The sequence below is a fragment of the Hemitrygon akajei genome, chromosome 27 (genome assembly GCF_048418815.1).
Source record: "Hemitrygon akajei chromosome 27, sHemAka1.3, whole genome shotgun sequence".
In the NCBI taxonomy this organism is placed as follows: Eukaryota; Metazoa; Chordata; class Chondrichthyes; order Myliobatiformes; family Dasyatidae; genus Hemitrygon; species Hemitrygon akajei.
The window spans coordinates 47,670,323-47,685,355 of NC_133150.1; the positions used below are offsets into that span (position 1 = coordinate 47,670,323).

General features: G+C 45.3%; 1 protein-coding gene across 2 annotated transcripts in view; it reads left to right on the forward strand.

Moving 5' to 3' along the window:
- Positions 1-13,912, forward strand: part of LOC140717362 (MAP kinase-activated protein kinase 2) — a 199,269-nt gene extending 185,357 nt beyond the window's left edge. For both annotated transcript variants that reach the window (XM_073030875.1, XM_073030876.1), the window contains exon 10: positions 1,422-13,912. In XM_073030875.1, the coding sequence (XP_072886976.1) occupies positions 1,422-1,559 (138 nt within the window). In that variant the 3' untranslated portion in view covers positions 1,560-13,912. The remainder of the gene's footprint in view (positions 1-1,421) is intronic.
- Positions 13,913-15,033: the final 1,121 nt, after the last annotated feature.

Genomic DNA, 15,033 nt, shown 5'->3' on the forward strand with positions numbered 1-15,033 from the left:
AATGGAGTTGACTAAGTTTACAACTTTCTTCAGCTTACTTGCGCCCTGTGCAGTAGCTCTCTCCACCCCCCCCCCCCCCCCCCCACACCATGATACCAGACGGTGGGTGATACAGCCAGGTAAATGTTCTCCACAGCACATCTGTAGAAATTTTCAAGTGTTTTTGGAGACATACCAAACCTCCTCAAACTCTTCCTCTGGCAGTGAGTTCCAGCTATCACCCTCTCTCCGTGTAAGAAAAAAAGCTTTCCATTTAAAACCAAATTCCTTCCTCTCACCTTAAACCCATGCCCTCTTGCTTTTGATGCCCCTATCAAGGGCAGACAATTCTGAATATCTACCCTGTTTCTGCCTTATAATTACATTTACCTCTATCAGATCACCCCTCTCTCCTGCTCTCCAGAGAATGCAATGCCAGCCTATCCAATCTCTCCTCATATCTGAAGTTCTCCAACCCAGACGTGTGCACTTGTGCACAACGGTAAGAGAATGTTAGTTGCTTACTGCTTGATTAAATAGCGCAAGCAGGAGACAACTCTTGCGTTTACTTGGGTACGGTCGCAGTCGAACCAATGCTATCGCTTCCCATCTGTTCCTCAGTCCTCCTGACAACTTGCCAATTCTCTCTGCATTTTGCTAGATGTATCTCCTCCATACTCTCTTCCAGCACAACCACATGCTGCCTACAGTGTGGTGACCAGAAATCCCCACAATGTTCCTCGTCTCAGCCATAAATAACCAACCCTGTATCCTGGGGTATATGTGTACGTGTCCAGTGGAGCGTTTTCTTGCAGGAGACTTCTGTGTCCCACTGAGTTGCCAGTAAGAGGTAAAGGCTCTGAAACAAACCATGATCCATCCTCTCTCAGCTCTGACACAGGGACCCAGTCCAGAAGAGGGATTGGTTCAAGACTTAAGATTGTTTAATGTCACTTCCACTACACAAGTGTAAAAGAGAACAAAATAATTATTACTCTGGATCTGATGCAGCACAATAAGATAAAAGAACACAATGTAAATGGTATATATAAATAAATAAGATAGCTTGTAGGTTTGCTGGATGTGTGTCCATAAAGTGACTCTAGGCACAGGAGTGTCTGTATATAAGGTGACTGACAGGAAATGGTAAAGTAGTGGCGGTTGGGGGCTGTGGACAGGAGGGTTAGTGGGTGGAGACATTGATCAGCCATACCGCTTGGGGAAGGTATCAGTTTTGAGGTCTGTTGGTCCTGGTGTGGTTGCTACATAGCCTCCACCCTGATGGGAGTGGGACAAAGTCCACGTGTAGGGTGGGTGGGATGATGAGCAGGGGAGTGGGGACAATGGGCAGGGTGGGGAGAGGCGACGGGCTGGTTGGGGGGGGGGAATAACGTGCACCATTTTCGTCTTGTAGATTCTGACACTACCTACTCTGCCCACAGGAGGAAATGACCAGTGCCTTGGCCACCATGAGAGTTGACTACGAACAAATTAAAATCAAAAAAATAGAGGAGTCTTGCAACCCGCTGCTGATAAAAAGGAGAAAGAAGTTAACTGCGTCCACTGCAGCTGGACATTGAGACTCAGCAACACACAGAGAAGTGGGACAGGGTGGGATGGGCGCCACACTGTTATTTTTAGAGAATTCTTTTTAAATGTCGCATGAAGTTGAGGAGTTTTTAATCAGTGGGCTTTTTGAATTTTATTTTTGAATACTCTCTTTACCTCTCTCGAGCAGAGGTGAACATTCTGCTGTGAGACACATGGGGGTGAGGACATCAGGGGGGGTGGTTTTTAATGAGATGTAAAAGGCCAGAGGTGGGGTTTAGGGGTTGGCGGTCAGCTGGTGAGTCCTGTGAAAAAGACTAGTGTGCTCTTTGAGCCGAGTATTTGTCATTCGGTGTAAAGCATGGTTGAGAGAAATTTCCTTTGTGTCTATTGATTTCTGCAACTTAAGACATAATAAGAACATAATTGGCTATTCAGCCCATCGAGTCTGTTCCACCATTCCATCATGGCTGATTTATCTTTCTTCTCAGCCCCTTTCTTTGCCTTCTCCCTGTAACCTTTGACGCCCTGACTATCAACTTCTACTTTAAATATACCCAATGACCTGGCCTCCACAGCCGTCTGTGGCAATGAATTCCACAGATTCACCACCCTCTAAGTAAAGCAATTCCTCCTCACCTCTGTTCTAAATGGATGCCCTTGTATTCAGCTGCTGTGCCCTCTGGTCCTAGACTCTAGGTCCTACACTATTGGAAACAGCCTCTCTATATCCACTTTTTCTCAGCCTTTCAGTATTCAAGTAGCAACTGTTCTCAAATCTTTATTCACTTACATAGAACATGGAAACTTACAGCACATGACAGGCCCGTCAGCCCACAATGTTGTGCTGACCTTTCAGATGCATGGGATTTGTGTTTTGTGTGTTTACAAGTTTGAAGTCTTCACTAAAATTGAACCTTTCTAAGAATGCTGGAAACTTTCATCGGAGATGTACATTGGTTTTTCTCTGGAAGTTTATTCAAGTACACAAAGCTCATGTAAATGCCCCGGAACTGAACACATTTACAGTATCTTCCAGCTCAGATTCAGATTGGCTGTATGAAGTTTAGCAAAAAAAAAAGAAAATGTCCGATGATCCAGATGTGTCCAGTTGTGCACAATGGTCTGACTGAGCTGTGACTTTTCTTCTCACCCAATCACCCCTACAGGGGCGGAGGTCACTGACACTAGCTGGCCTCTGTCCTGGGCCAATCTCTCAAATTGTCTCCTGGCATGGCCCATCTTTGTCTCCCAGGGATTGAGGTCTTTGGAGCTTCTGTTGGTGTTTCTGTAGCTCTGGGTTTTTACAGGGTGGGGTTGCTAGCCTTTCGCAGTTGGGCTTGGGACCTTCCAGGGTGGAGTTGAAATCATGACTGTGTTATAAACACGAGAGATTCTGCTGGAAATCCAGAGTAACATCACAAGACTCTGGATGAACTCAACGGGTCAGGCAACACCAAAGGAGGGGGATAAACAGCCAATGTTTCGGGCTGAGACCCTCCTTCAGGACTGGGAAAGGGGAAGGAGGACAGCTAGAAGATAATAGGTGAAGCCAGGTGAGTGGGAGAGGTAAAGGGCTGGAGAAGAGGGAAGCTGGGAGAAAGGGGAGGAGGAGTGGCACCAGGAGGAGGCAATAGGAGGGTTAGGAGGTCAGTGTTGGAGAATGGAGGAAGGGAAGGGGGAAGATACTGGATGGAGAAATCAATATTCATGCCATGAGGTTGGAGGCTACCCAGGAGGAATATGAAGTGTTGCTCCTCCACCCTGAGGGTGGCCTTATCATGGCAGAAGAGGACGCCATGGACCAACATGTTGAAATGAGAATGGGATAGGAATTAAAATGGCCACCGGTAAATTCCTCCTTTGGCCATTGGACTATGTTAGCTGTTTACTACTTGACTACACTACTGTCGAATTCCTAAATAGCACAAGTAGAGAAGCGGCCCTTAAGTTTCTTTGGGATTAGGGTCCCAATCCAACATTGTCATCACTCCTGTTAGCCGCCAGTAGACATTTTTCTGTTCCTCACACCTCCCAGCAACCAACTAGTTCTCTCCACTTGATAAGCACTTACAAAAATGTCACACTATAGGACTGGACTAGATTCAGGTTCAGATTCACTTATTTATCACAGGTACATCGAAACATACAGTGAAGTGTGCCGTTTGCGTTGACAACCAACACAGCCTAAGGAGGTGCTGGGGGCAGCCCGCAAATGCCACCACACATTCCAGCACCGACCAAGATGTTCAGCAAAGCAATACAAGGAGAAACAGCAACACAACAAATGTGAAACAATCTCCCTTTCCTCCCTCCCTCCCACACATAGACAGGTCTCCAACCCCAGAACAGGCCACCTCCGGAGGGCTCGTGGACTTTGGGCCTCCGACTTCCCCAGTGGACTCTTAGACTCACAGATTAAGCTGCATTGTGCACTGCTATGCATTCAGATAAAAGTCCATCGAGGCTTACGGTAACTGCTATAGCCTGCAATGTTTCCCCTCTACTGTAAATGTCACTCGCACGCCTTGATCCTGGTAGCCACTGAGGCCCTCTGTTCATTGGGGTCGACGCGATATGCAAGCCAGGGCAGTACAATATGGAGAGCAAGCTATTGCCCACGAGGCAGGCTCCCCTCTCCTCGCAGCAGATCAATCCAAAGGAATAGCAGAACCTGACACAGTTTGGCACCAGTGGTGTCGCAGGGGTTGCCAGTCAGAATTGAAATCAATGCCTCAGGAACTCCAGCTCTTCCACGGGTTTTAGTCCCAGAGCCTTCCCCCATGAGTGGATATATCCACAAGGTAGCAAAGGTTTGAGATCAGAGTTTTCCTTCTCCTAGATGAGCTGCCAACAACAGCTGACGAGCGACTGGTTTTAAGGTGCCATTAATGTACCTTTACCCCTTCTTCTGTCAGTAGAAACAGCTCTGCTGGGCTTAGTAGCTAAACTAAGTAGCTTAGTAACTTAGTAGCTAAACCACACGTGAAGGCCAGGAACTGGACTTGGTTGCCAGAGGCTGTTTGAGAGGCTCGCCATTGGGAGAGTTGTGAGGTTGTGTGTGGCAGCCTCCGCTGGTTATGGCAAACCTTAAGGAACCAGTGCTCGTGATGGAACATATGCTATGCTTCGATGGACGTGTGTCTTTTGCATCTTGTACTTTGGAAGAGACCTGGTCCTGCAGAAAGTGCCCGGAGAGTCTGCTGGGAAGGCAAACAAAAAAGCGAGAATACAACTTAAAAGCAAAATTCTAATTTTGGTGGAATATGGCCCTTAGTTGCTGATTTTCTAAAAATACTTTGTAGTTTTAGCAGATTTAATCTTTGAGATGGAATACCAGTTAAAGTCTTAGTGAATTGACTGAAGTAAAAATAACTGTGGGAAGTTATTTGCTAGTGATGTGTATTTTTGAGATAGCAAACTAAGTAGTTTCTTTTTGCAGACTTTATGATTTTTTTTAAGAACAAAGGAACTTGTATTGGCAGAGTATTTTGGGCAGAGGTTTTCTGTCTTATTGGAGACACACAGAGTTCAAGTTTAATTGTCATTCAACCGTATAGGAATACAGCCAAACGAAACAGTGTTACACCGGGGCCAAGGTACAAAACACAACACCGAAAGTCATACAAAGCACATATAGCACATATAAGAAAACAGTAAATGTACAGTCATACACAGAACAAAAATATATAATATAACCCAGGTCCTTGAGTGTCATGTTCTGTAGGTTGTAGGCAGCACAGTAATGTAGTCGTTAGCACAACCCTTTACAGTACGGGTGACACAGGCTCAATTCCCGCCGCTGCCTGTAAGTAGTTTGTATGTTCTCCCCGTGACTGTGTGGGTTTCCTCCGGGTGCTCTGGTTTCCTCTCACGGTCCAAAGACAGTAGGTTAATTGGTCATTGTAAATCGTTCCTGTGATTAGGGTAGGGTTAAATCCGGGGATTACTTGGTGCTGCCTCTCGAAGGGCCGGAAGGGTCTGTTCCACACTGTGTCTCAATTTTTTTTTAAACTTGATGGTCCTTGGGTATTGTCAGCAGGAACAAGCCCGCAGCAGTCTGCAGAGGCTGGAATATGGAGCAAGGTACAAACCGCTGGAGGAATTTAGTGGGTCGGGCAGCATCTGCGTCACAGTGCAGGAGCTTGATCTGAAACTTCGGCCGTCACTCTGCCTCTGCAGATGCTGCTCAGCCTGCTGAGTTCCTCCAGTGGTTTGAGTATCGCTGTAAGTGGAAAGTCTGGATGAGTATCATCTCTGTGGTCTTGATTCTGCATCATGACCACACCTTATTCTTGTAACTGCTCAAAGGGCAGGGCAGCACTTAAAAAAAACATCATTTTTGAAATGTGTGGTTAGATCATAGAACATTACAGCACAGTACAGGCCCTTCAGCCCACAATGTTGTGTTGAACTTTTAACCTACTCTAAGATCAATCTAGCCCTTCCCTCCCACATAGCCATCCATTTTTCTATCATCCATGTATCTACCTAATGTATCTGCCTCTGCCACCACTCTGGCAGGATGTTCCACACACTCACCACTCTCTGTGTAACAAATCCTACCTCTGACATCCCCCGATACTTTCCTCCAATCACCTTAAAATTTTGCACCCTGGTATGAGGCATTCCTGCCCTGGGAGAAGGTCTCTGGCTGTCCACTTGATCTGTGCCCCTCTAATCTCACCTCTCATCCTCTTGCACTGCAGAGAGAAAAGACCTAGCTCACTCAACCTGTCAACACACACAAAATGCTGGAGGAACTCAGGAGGCCAGGAAGCATCTATGGAAAAGAGTAAACAACTGGTGTTTCAGGCCAAGGCCCTTCATCACGACTGGAAAAAAGGATCAGAAAGGTGGGGGAGGGAAGGAAGAAGTACAAGGTAGTAGGTGATGGGTGAAACCGGGAGGGGGCAGAGGTGAGGTAAAAAGCTGGGAAGCTGATAGGTGAAAGAACCTATCCTCATCAAATATGCCAACCCTGGCAGCATCCTAGTAAAAAAATTAGAAACATCCTACCTCATGATAACAAGAAGGAGGCCTTTGGGCCCATTGGGCTCATGCTGTCTCCCATCAAAGCCATCCCATGTCCCATTTCTCCTCTCCTTACTGCCCTGTATGTCAGAAATATGTTCTCCCTCACACTGGCCCACCAGCTCCCCCTGATCGTAATTAAGGGCTCATTTACAGTTTCCAATTAACCTACCAACCTACACGTCTTTGGGATTTGGGAGGAAACCAGGGCAGCCAGGGGAAACCCACATAGTCACAAGCACCGCCAAAGGCCAGTACTGAACTCAGGTGACTGGAGCCTAACCCAGGTGCCACCCTGTCTCCCACGCTAGAGCTGGGCAGCAAGACCCTAATGTCTGCCACCCTTCTTCAGAAGCACTGACTCATTTCAATAAAATAGCGCAATATAAATATTAATAGATTTGTTTTTAATTACTCCATCGTTTAAATGGTTCATCACAGACTAGATGGGCTGAAGGGTCTATTTCTGTGCTGTACTTTTCTCTGACTTTATTTGGCATCCTGTTCTGGATGCTACGACAATGGTCATTACCACCTCTGAATCTGGAGATATTAAAACCTCATAAACATTTGTCAGTATCTCAGTCCATGATGTTCATGTGGTTTTGCCAGTCCGGTACCACAAGGCCCCAGTTAGTGAGGTGTTCTCCAAAAGACCTTGTGAATGGCAGAAGGTGCTATATCCCCATGGGAGGGGATCACAGTTCCTTTCCAGAAGGTTGTTCCAAGTTCAAAGTAAATTTATTATGTCACTATGTACAATCCTGGGATTCATTGTCTTGTGAGCATTCTCAATAAATCCATTATAGAATAGAAATAATGCCTAAAACTGTTATAACAGTAACAATATTCCAACATAATCAGTTAAACTCCATCCACTTGCTATCCACACTGCTGTTTACCATGGAGTGATGACTGTAGGCAAGTCCATAAGACACGGGAGCAGATTTAGGCCATTTGGGCCATTGAATCCATCATGGCTGATATATTATCCCTTTTAACCCCATTCTCTTGCCTTCTCCACATAACCTCTGACACCCCGACTAATCAAGAACCTATCAACCTCCACTTTAAATACATCCAATGACTTGGCTTCCACAGCCGTCCATGACAAAGAATTCCATAGATTCACCACCTTCTTGCTAAAGGGTTCCTCCTCATCTCCCTTCTAAAGGAGCATCCTTCTATTGATAACATGCCGGCTGGTCCTAGATGCTGTCACTATGGGGAACATCTTTTCCACATCCTCTTGGTCTCGGCCTTCCAATATTTGATAGGTTTCAGTGAGATGCCCCTCATTCATCTAAACTCCAACAAGTACAACTCCAGAGTGATCAAACACTCCTCATACATTAACACTTTCCTTCCCAGGATCATTTCTCGTGAGTACAATTATGTGAGGAGTGAGCCTTGTATCTTGCCCTTGGTTAGACCTCCAAATCAGTACCCAGCAGACTGATATACATTGACCACAGAATTAACCTTGCAAATTGCCTTGAGTCAAAGATGTATTTACTTTTTAAGCGAAGTTCACTGATTTTTCTTGCAGCCACATAGAACTATGCACACAATATTCAGTATGACAGGTATGTTAAAATTAGCTTTAATTAAAAACTGTCCATTTATATCCGTATATTACCTTATAACCCAGCATCTGAAATCAATCATCATCTCCATCCGTTTAAGAATACGGATTTGGGAGTTTGCTGCTTTTTTTTTAAACAAACTAGAGACAGTTTTTCGTAACATGGTACCTCACCTTTAGAGACTTCAGCTACTCCAGAGTTTCATGAGCTTCTGGCCTAGTGTAGACCTTGCAAAGAGCGAAAGCTGTATCAGAGAGCAACTCACATCCTTTCTGTTAAAGAACTGGAATCTGCCAGGCAACAACTGAAACCAAATACTAGAAATCATGACTGGTGAAATAAACTCAGTGGCCATTTTATTCGGTACCTCCCGCACCTAATAAAGTGGTCACCGAGTGTATGTTCATGATCTTCTGCTGCTGTAGCCCATCCACTTCAAGGTTTGCTGTTTTGTGCATTTGGAGATGCTCTTCTGCACACCACAGTTGTAACTAGTTATTATTTGCCTTACTGTCGCCTTCCTGTCAGCTTGAGCCAGTCTGCCCATTCTCTTCTGACCTCTCTCATTAACAAGGCTTCCTTGTCCACGGAATTGCTGCTCACCGAGTGTTTTTTGTTCTTCGCACCATTTTCAGTAAACTCAAGAGACTGCTGGGCGTGAAATTCCCAGGAGATCAGCAGTTTCTGAGATACTCATACCACCCCATCTGGCGCCAACAATCATTCCACAGTCAAAGTCACTTAGATCACATTTCTTCCCCATTCTGATGTTTAGACTAAACAACAACTGAACCTCCTGACCATGGCTGCATGCTTTTATGCATTGAGTTGCTGCCACGTGATTGGCTGCTGAGATATTTGTATTAACAAGCTGGTGTATAGGTGTACCTAATGAAGTGGCCACTGATTGTACATTTGAGATGTCCAGAATGTGGAGAGGGAACACGAGGACTTGACATTGATCTAGTGAAACACCAGGGTGTTAAATGAAGTTCGAGTTGCTTCATAGAAAGTTCTCTGCCAGTGAGTGATTCTTGAGAGCAGGTTGAGATGTGAGGAGTTAGTCTTGCACCTTGTACTTAATTAGACCTGATTTACATTGCCCACAAAATAAAGCCTTGAACCAAATTATCTAGCTATATATTCCTCCTTCCACCTCACTGTGCCAGGATCTTGTGTTCTTCTGTTTCTCTGTCCTACCACTCCGATGAGGTATTTTGTAACTTTTAAGTGTCATGATCTTTGTTAAGTCTCTTGACTACATCTTTCTCCCTCCAGAAGATGTACATCTTTTCAGAGATTAGTTGTAGATGACCTAGGCCTAGCAACCTTTAATGAGGTAGTTGATGCGATGGTGACGGGTAACTCTGCTCCTGTCAAAACCATGTCAGAGTCACAGTCTGTGAGAGGTGGAGGGAGAGCAGTCAGAAGGCTGGTCTAAACGTGATGGGGCTGAGCTGTCCCTGGCGGTTTATACGGGAAGTGTGAGCCATGATCATCAACGCAAGATATTCTGCAGATGCTGGAAATCCAGAGCAACTCGTACAAAATGCTGGAGGAACTCAGCAGGTCAGGCAACTTCCGTGGAGGGGAATAAACAGTCACTGTATTGGCCCGAGACCCTTCATAAGGACTAGAAAGGAAGGGGGAAGAAGCTTCCTTCTCCTCTCCCCTCCTTCTTCTGGATTCCTCCCCTTGCTTTCCAGTTTTGATGAAGGGTCTCGGCCCAAAGCATTGATTGTTTTATCCTCTGCATAAACGTGCTGAGTTTCTCCAGTATTTTGAGTGTGTTGAGCCATGCTTATGCCCACTCTGACCATGTGTGTGTGTGTGTGTGTCACAGCTATTAATTGATAAATTTCAATGGTATTGCTTAAGGTAGACTACAGATTTCAGTGAGGAGTGACCGATTGCTGAGATTGCCGGAGCAGCCCAAGGTGGATCAATTCTGGGTCACGTAAGTCTAGTGTGAACGAGCTGTGCTCGGTGGAATAAAAGATTAAAGAATAGCTTTATTAGTCATATGTACCTGTACATCAAAATCTATGCTTGATGCGTGTTTGCATCAAATCGGCAAGGACTGTGCTGGGTTGCCTGCAGGTGTCACTTCACTACTGGTGCCAACATAGCACGTCCACAGTTCACTAACCCTAACCTGTATTTCATAGAGTCATAGAGCACCACAGCACAGCAACAGGCCCTTCAGCCCATCTTGTCCATGCTGAACTATTATTCTGCCTAGTCCTATTGACCTGCACCTGAAGCATAGCCCTCTGTACCCCTCCCTTCTCCTATATGTTGCAATCAAACCTGCATCCATCGGTTCCTCTCTCACCACCCTCTGAGTGAAGAACTTCCCTCTCATCGTTGGGATGCAGGAGGAAACTGGAGCATCCTGAGGTAACAGGGAGAATGCACAAACTCTGTACAGACATTGGTAGGAATTGAACCCCAATCCTACAACCAGTGCAGTAAAAGCATTTTGCTGACTGCTGTGCTACCATGGAGAAGCAGTTCCCAGCTTTGAACCTTGATGATCAGTCGTTCTCCTGAGGACATCCTCTGTTCATTTCCTCTCCTCAAGTGTAGTAGAAACTTGTCCTCACTAAAGCCTCATATTAATCAGGAAACTGAAGAGAGTACTGAGTGTGAAGCCTGCTGACTGGAGCTTACCATGGCTTCCAGGAGAATTTAGTGTAGGTATCTGCAGTAAATAGGTGCTGCCTTTCACAAATAGAACTCCAGTAAAACTCCAGGAAACAAAGAAACCTCTCACAGCCCTAGAAACTTCAGCTAGGATCCATTCCTCTCCCTTCTCACAGTCTTCCTCAAACTTGCCAAGGGAGGCATTGCACAGAGTAAGTCTCAGGGTGGGACGCAGGGAGAGGCAAGGATGTGGCGGTGACTTGTAAAGGAAAGGATGCTGGAAATTCCCCAGGATTCCCTCCACTCTGAGATAATCTAGACCAATGGTTCACCAAGCACAGTGGGAATGAATGAGAACGCAGAGACCTATATCCATTGAGTAATTAGAATGAAACATCATTGTCTCAATGACTCACTTCAGTTTGCATGCACTGAAACCCTCATCCACACTTGTTCCCTCAGAATTGAGGGTTCTGCACATTTCCTGATTCCATTCTCTGTAAACCCAAGGTTGTCCAAATCCCTGCCGACCTCTGACCCCACCTGCATCACATCCCATTCTCCGCTGCTCCCTGGTCCTCACTGGCAACACCTCCATTTTAAACTTCTTGTATTTACTTCAGATCTCTTCGTGGTCTCCGCCTCTCTGTCTCTGAAATCGCCTTTGGTGTTCTTGGCATTCTTCCACCACCTCCTCTGGCAGCGAGTTCCAGATGTCACCTCTCTGCATGTAAAAACAAGACGTTCCCCACAAAACTCTTTTAAATCTCCTTTCTCGCGCCTTAAACCTAGACTCTCTTGTTTTCTGACATATTTACCATGCCCTAGCTAAGCCCCTAATAACTCTATATACCACTATCAGATCACCCTTCAACCTGCTCTCATCAGGGGAAAACAAGCATGACCCTATCCAGTCTCTCCCCCCTAACTAATGCCTCTAATCCAGGCAACATCCTGGTGAATCTCCTCTGCTGTCTAAACAGCACGACCATATCTACATCCTTCCTATAATGCAGTGACCTGATCTGTACGCAATACTCCACTGCAGCCTAACCAATATTTTGTGAAGTTGACACATAACCTCCTTAACCTTAACGTTCTGTATCTTTGGTACTTACTTACTTGGCCCTTTGCTCCTCTGTGGAGCATAGGCTGTTGACCTCGCATCTCCATCGTCCTCTGTAGTCAATGGTATGGTTGGAGTTCATCAACACTTCTGCAATCTATTGCTTCCACTGTATGGGGGATTGGTCTAGACAGCTTTACCAGAGCCCTGGTGGCCGGCCTTACCTGTTTCTACCTCCCACAATGGGGACGTAGGGTTGGACTTTGAGAGACTTACCTTATGTAATTTGACCTATTAAGGCAAACGTGGCACCTGCCATCTTCACCACCCTGTGTTGCGACTTTCAGGAGACTGAGCACCCCCAAGTACCTCTGATCATCATCATTCAATGACGCTCTGCCAATTTCACTGTACAGGTCGTACAAGTAACGATGTCCAATGCTCTACTTCTTTCATTTTGCAGTCCTCTCCCTCTAGTTCAGATTGTCATCACGGTCAGCAAATTGGGCCAAGGGGTGTGTTTCTGTGCTGTATGACTCTATGCCTCTTGTCTTTGATTCGCTGTATCCTTCCTCGCTGTCCACAATGCTAACTTCAATGCCATCTGCTCACTTAATGGAATTTAACTGGCTGTAGCTTCAGCTGTCTGGAGCACTAGCTCTAGCCTACCCTCCTGACCACCCCTGTCCCTCCTCATCCACTTCCTCATGCCTCAGAAGACCTACCTCTCTGACCTAGCTTTTGGGCACCCATCCTTTAGATTGGCGCGAAATTAGTTTAGTTGCTCACGCTCCTGTCTAGTGCCATTTGGAAACCATTGTTGGGATCCCAGAGAAGTCCATTGAGAGGAGGAGTTAATCTATTATTGAAGTACATATATGTCACCATATACAACCTGAAATTCATTTTCTTGTGGGCATTCCTAATAAGTCCAATAACCATAATCGAGTCAGTTGGAAGACCACACCGACAGAGCAGACATGTGAGCAAAAGACATCAAACTGTGTAAATGAAAGAAGAGAGAAACAATAATAATAAATAAATAAGCAATAAATATAGAGAACATGTGGAAGAGTAATTGAAAGTGAGTCCTTTGGTTGTGGGAACATTTCAATGATGGAGCAAGTGAAGTTGAGTGAAGATATCCCCTTTGGTTTAGGGGCCTGATGACTGAGGGGTAATAACTGTTTCTGAATCTGGTGGTGTGAGTCCTGAGGCTCCCATACCTCCTTCCCGATGGCAGCAGTGAGAAGAGAGCATGACGGGTGTTGGGCTCCCATTGAAGGAATGGTTTTCCAAGAGTACCAGACCAGGCTGAGGATATGAAAAATAAATAACTCTTCATTTTAAGCATTTGTTGCTTTAACAAAGCCATGAAGTTGAAGTGGGAATCTGGAGTGACAAGGCCCAATTAGTACAGGGACAGCGTGTGTGTGTGTGTGTGTGTGTGTGTGTGTGTGTGTGTGTGTGTGTGTGTGTGTGTGTGTGTGTGTGTGTGTGTGTGTGTGTGTGTGTGTGTGTGTGTGTGTGTGTGTGTGTACTCTTGTCAGTGGTGTGTGTGTGTGTGTGTGTGTGTGTGTGTGTGTGTGTGTGTGTGTGTGTGTGTGTGTGTGTGTGTGTGTGTACTCTTGTCAGTGATTATGGCTTAAACAACACACTCAAAATGCTGGAGGAACTCAGCAGGTCAGGCAGCATCTATGGAGATGAATAAACAATCAATGTTTTGGGTCAAGATCCTTCAGGGCTGGAAAGGAAGGGGAAAGACAGAATAAAAAGGTGGGGAGGGGGAGGAGAAAGAGGACAAGCTAGAAGGTGATAAGTTGCATGTTTGAAACCTGGAATTTTGGCTCAGTTCTGTATAGCTGCTGTGGCACTAGTTACAAAGTCCAGTTTGTCTTCTGTTTGAAACATCTCCTTGGATTTTTCATTCTCAGCCATGTGAGATGATCTAATCTTTGTTTATTTGACTGTTCTGAGGGGTTGTGTTATATTCAGTGACCATACCACATTGTAATCAAGAACACCATTTCAGCAATTAAAAAGTATATTTATTATTTATTCAAATTGTTGATTTTGTCTCTATCAAGTGCTGTGTGAAAATGAAACTAAGTTAAAAGGTCAAGTCTTTTGTTGGACCGACGCACAGGTAGCAGTATGCACAGGTGCAACGAAAAACGTACTCGCAGCAGCATCGTACAATCAGCATTCACACGAAAAACAAAATCATAAAGACAACTTTTACAAAAAATGTACAATTAGAACAATAAAATACTTAGCTGAAAATTGAAGAGATTTGGCTGATGCTGGAAATCCAGAGCAACAAACTCAAAATGCTGGAGCAACTCAGCATGGACTATGGACGGGATTAAACAGTCGGCGTTCCGTGCCGAGGTTCTTCATCAGGACTCAAAGACCATTTCAGTGCGAGGTGGGCATAGTGTTGTTAAACTGTAGGGATTAGGGTTGTGCTGGTTGGTTCAAGAACTGAATGGCTGCTGTTTGAAATTTGAGGCTTCTGTACCTCTTGCCTGATGGTAGCTGCAGGGATCTTTAACGATGACTTAGTGGCACCTCCTGTAGATACTGCTGATGGTGGAGAAGGACATGTCCATGATGGGTGATGAATTGATGTTTTGTTAGCTGCTTTCCAGAGGCAGGGGAAATGTAGAGAGAGTCCATGGAAGGGAGGCTGGCTTCCATGATGTGCTGAGCTGTGTCCACAACTCTTTGCAATTGCTTGCAGAGTTGAGAAGAACAATAGCTGTACCAAGCTGTGATACATCCAGATAGGATTCTTTCTATGGTGCATCTATAAAAATTGGTAGGAATTACTGAGGATATGATGAATTTCTTTGGCTTATGAATGAAGTAGAGGTGCTGCTGAGCTATCTTGGCCATGGTGTCTAATTGGCTGCACCAGGACAAACCACTGGTGTTATTTATACCTAGGAACTTGAAGCTCTCAAGTGCCTCTACCTCAGTACTGTTGATACAGACAAGCAGTTATAGAGCAGGTTTCTCATTAGTTTGAGGAATAGCCCAGTGAGCAGAAGTTTAAGAAACATTTTGAACGCACTGATTTGAGCCAAGATGAAGGGCCGCTTGCTGCCTCGGGTTATATCTGAGGGCTGATGGGAAATGATGGCTGCACCAGAGACTGATGGAAGATTTTAA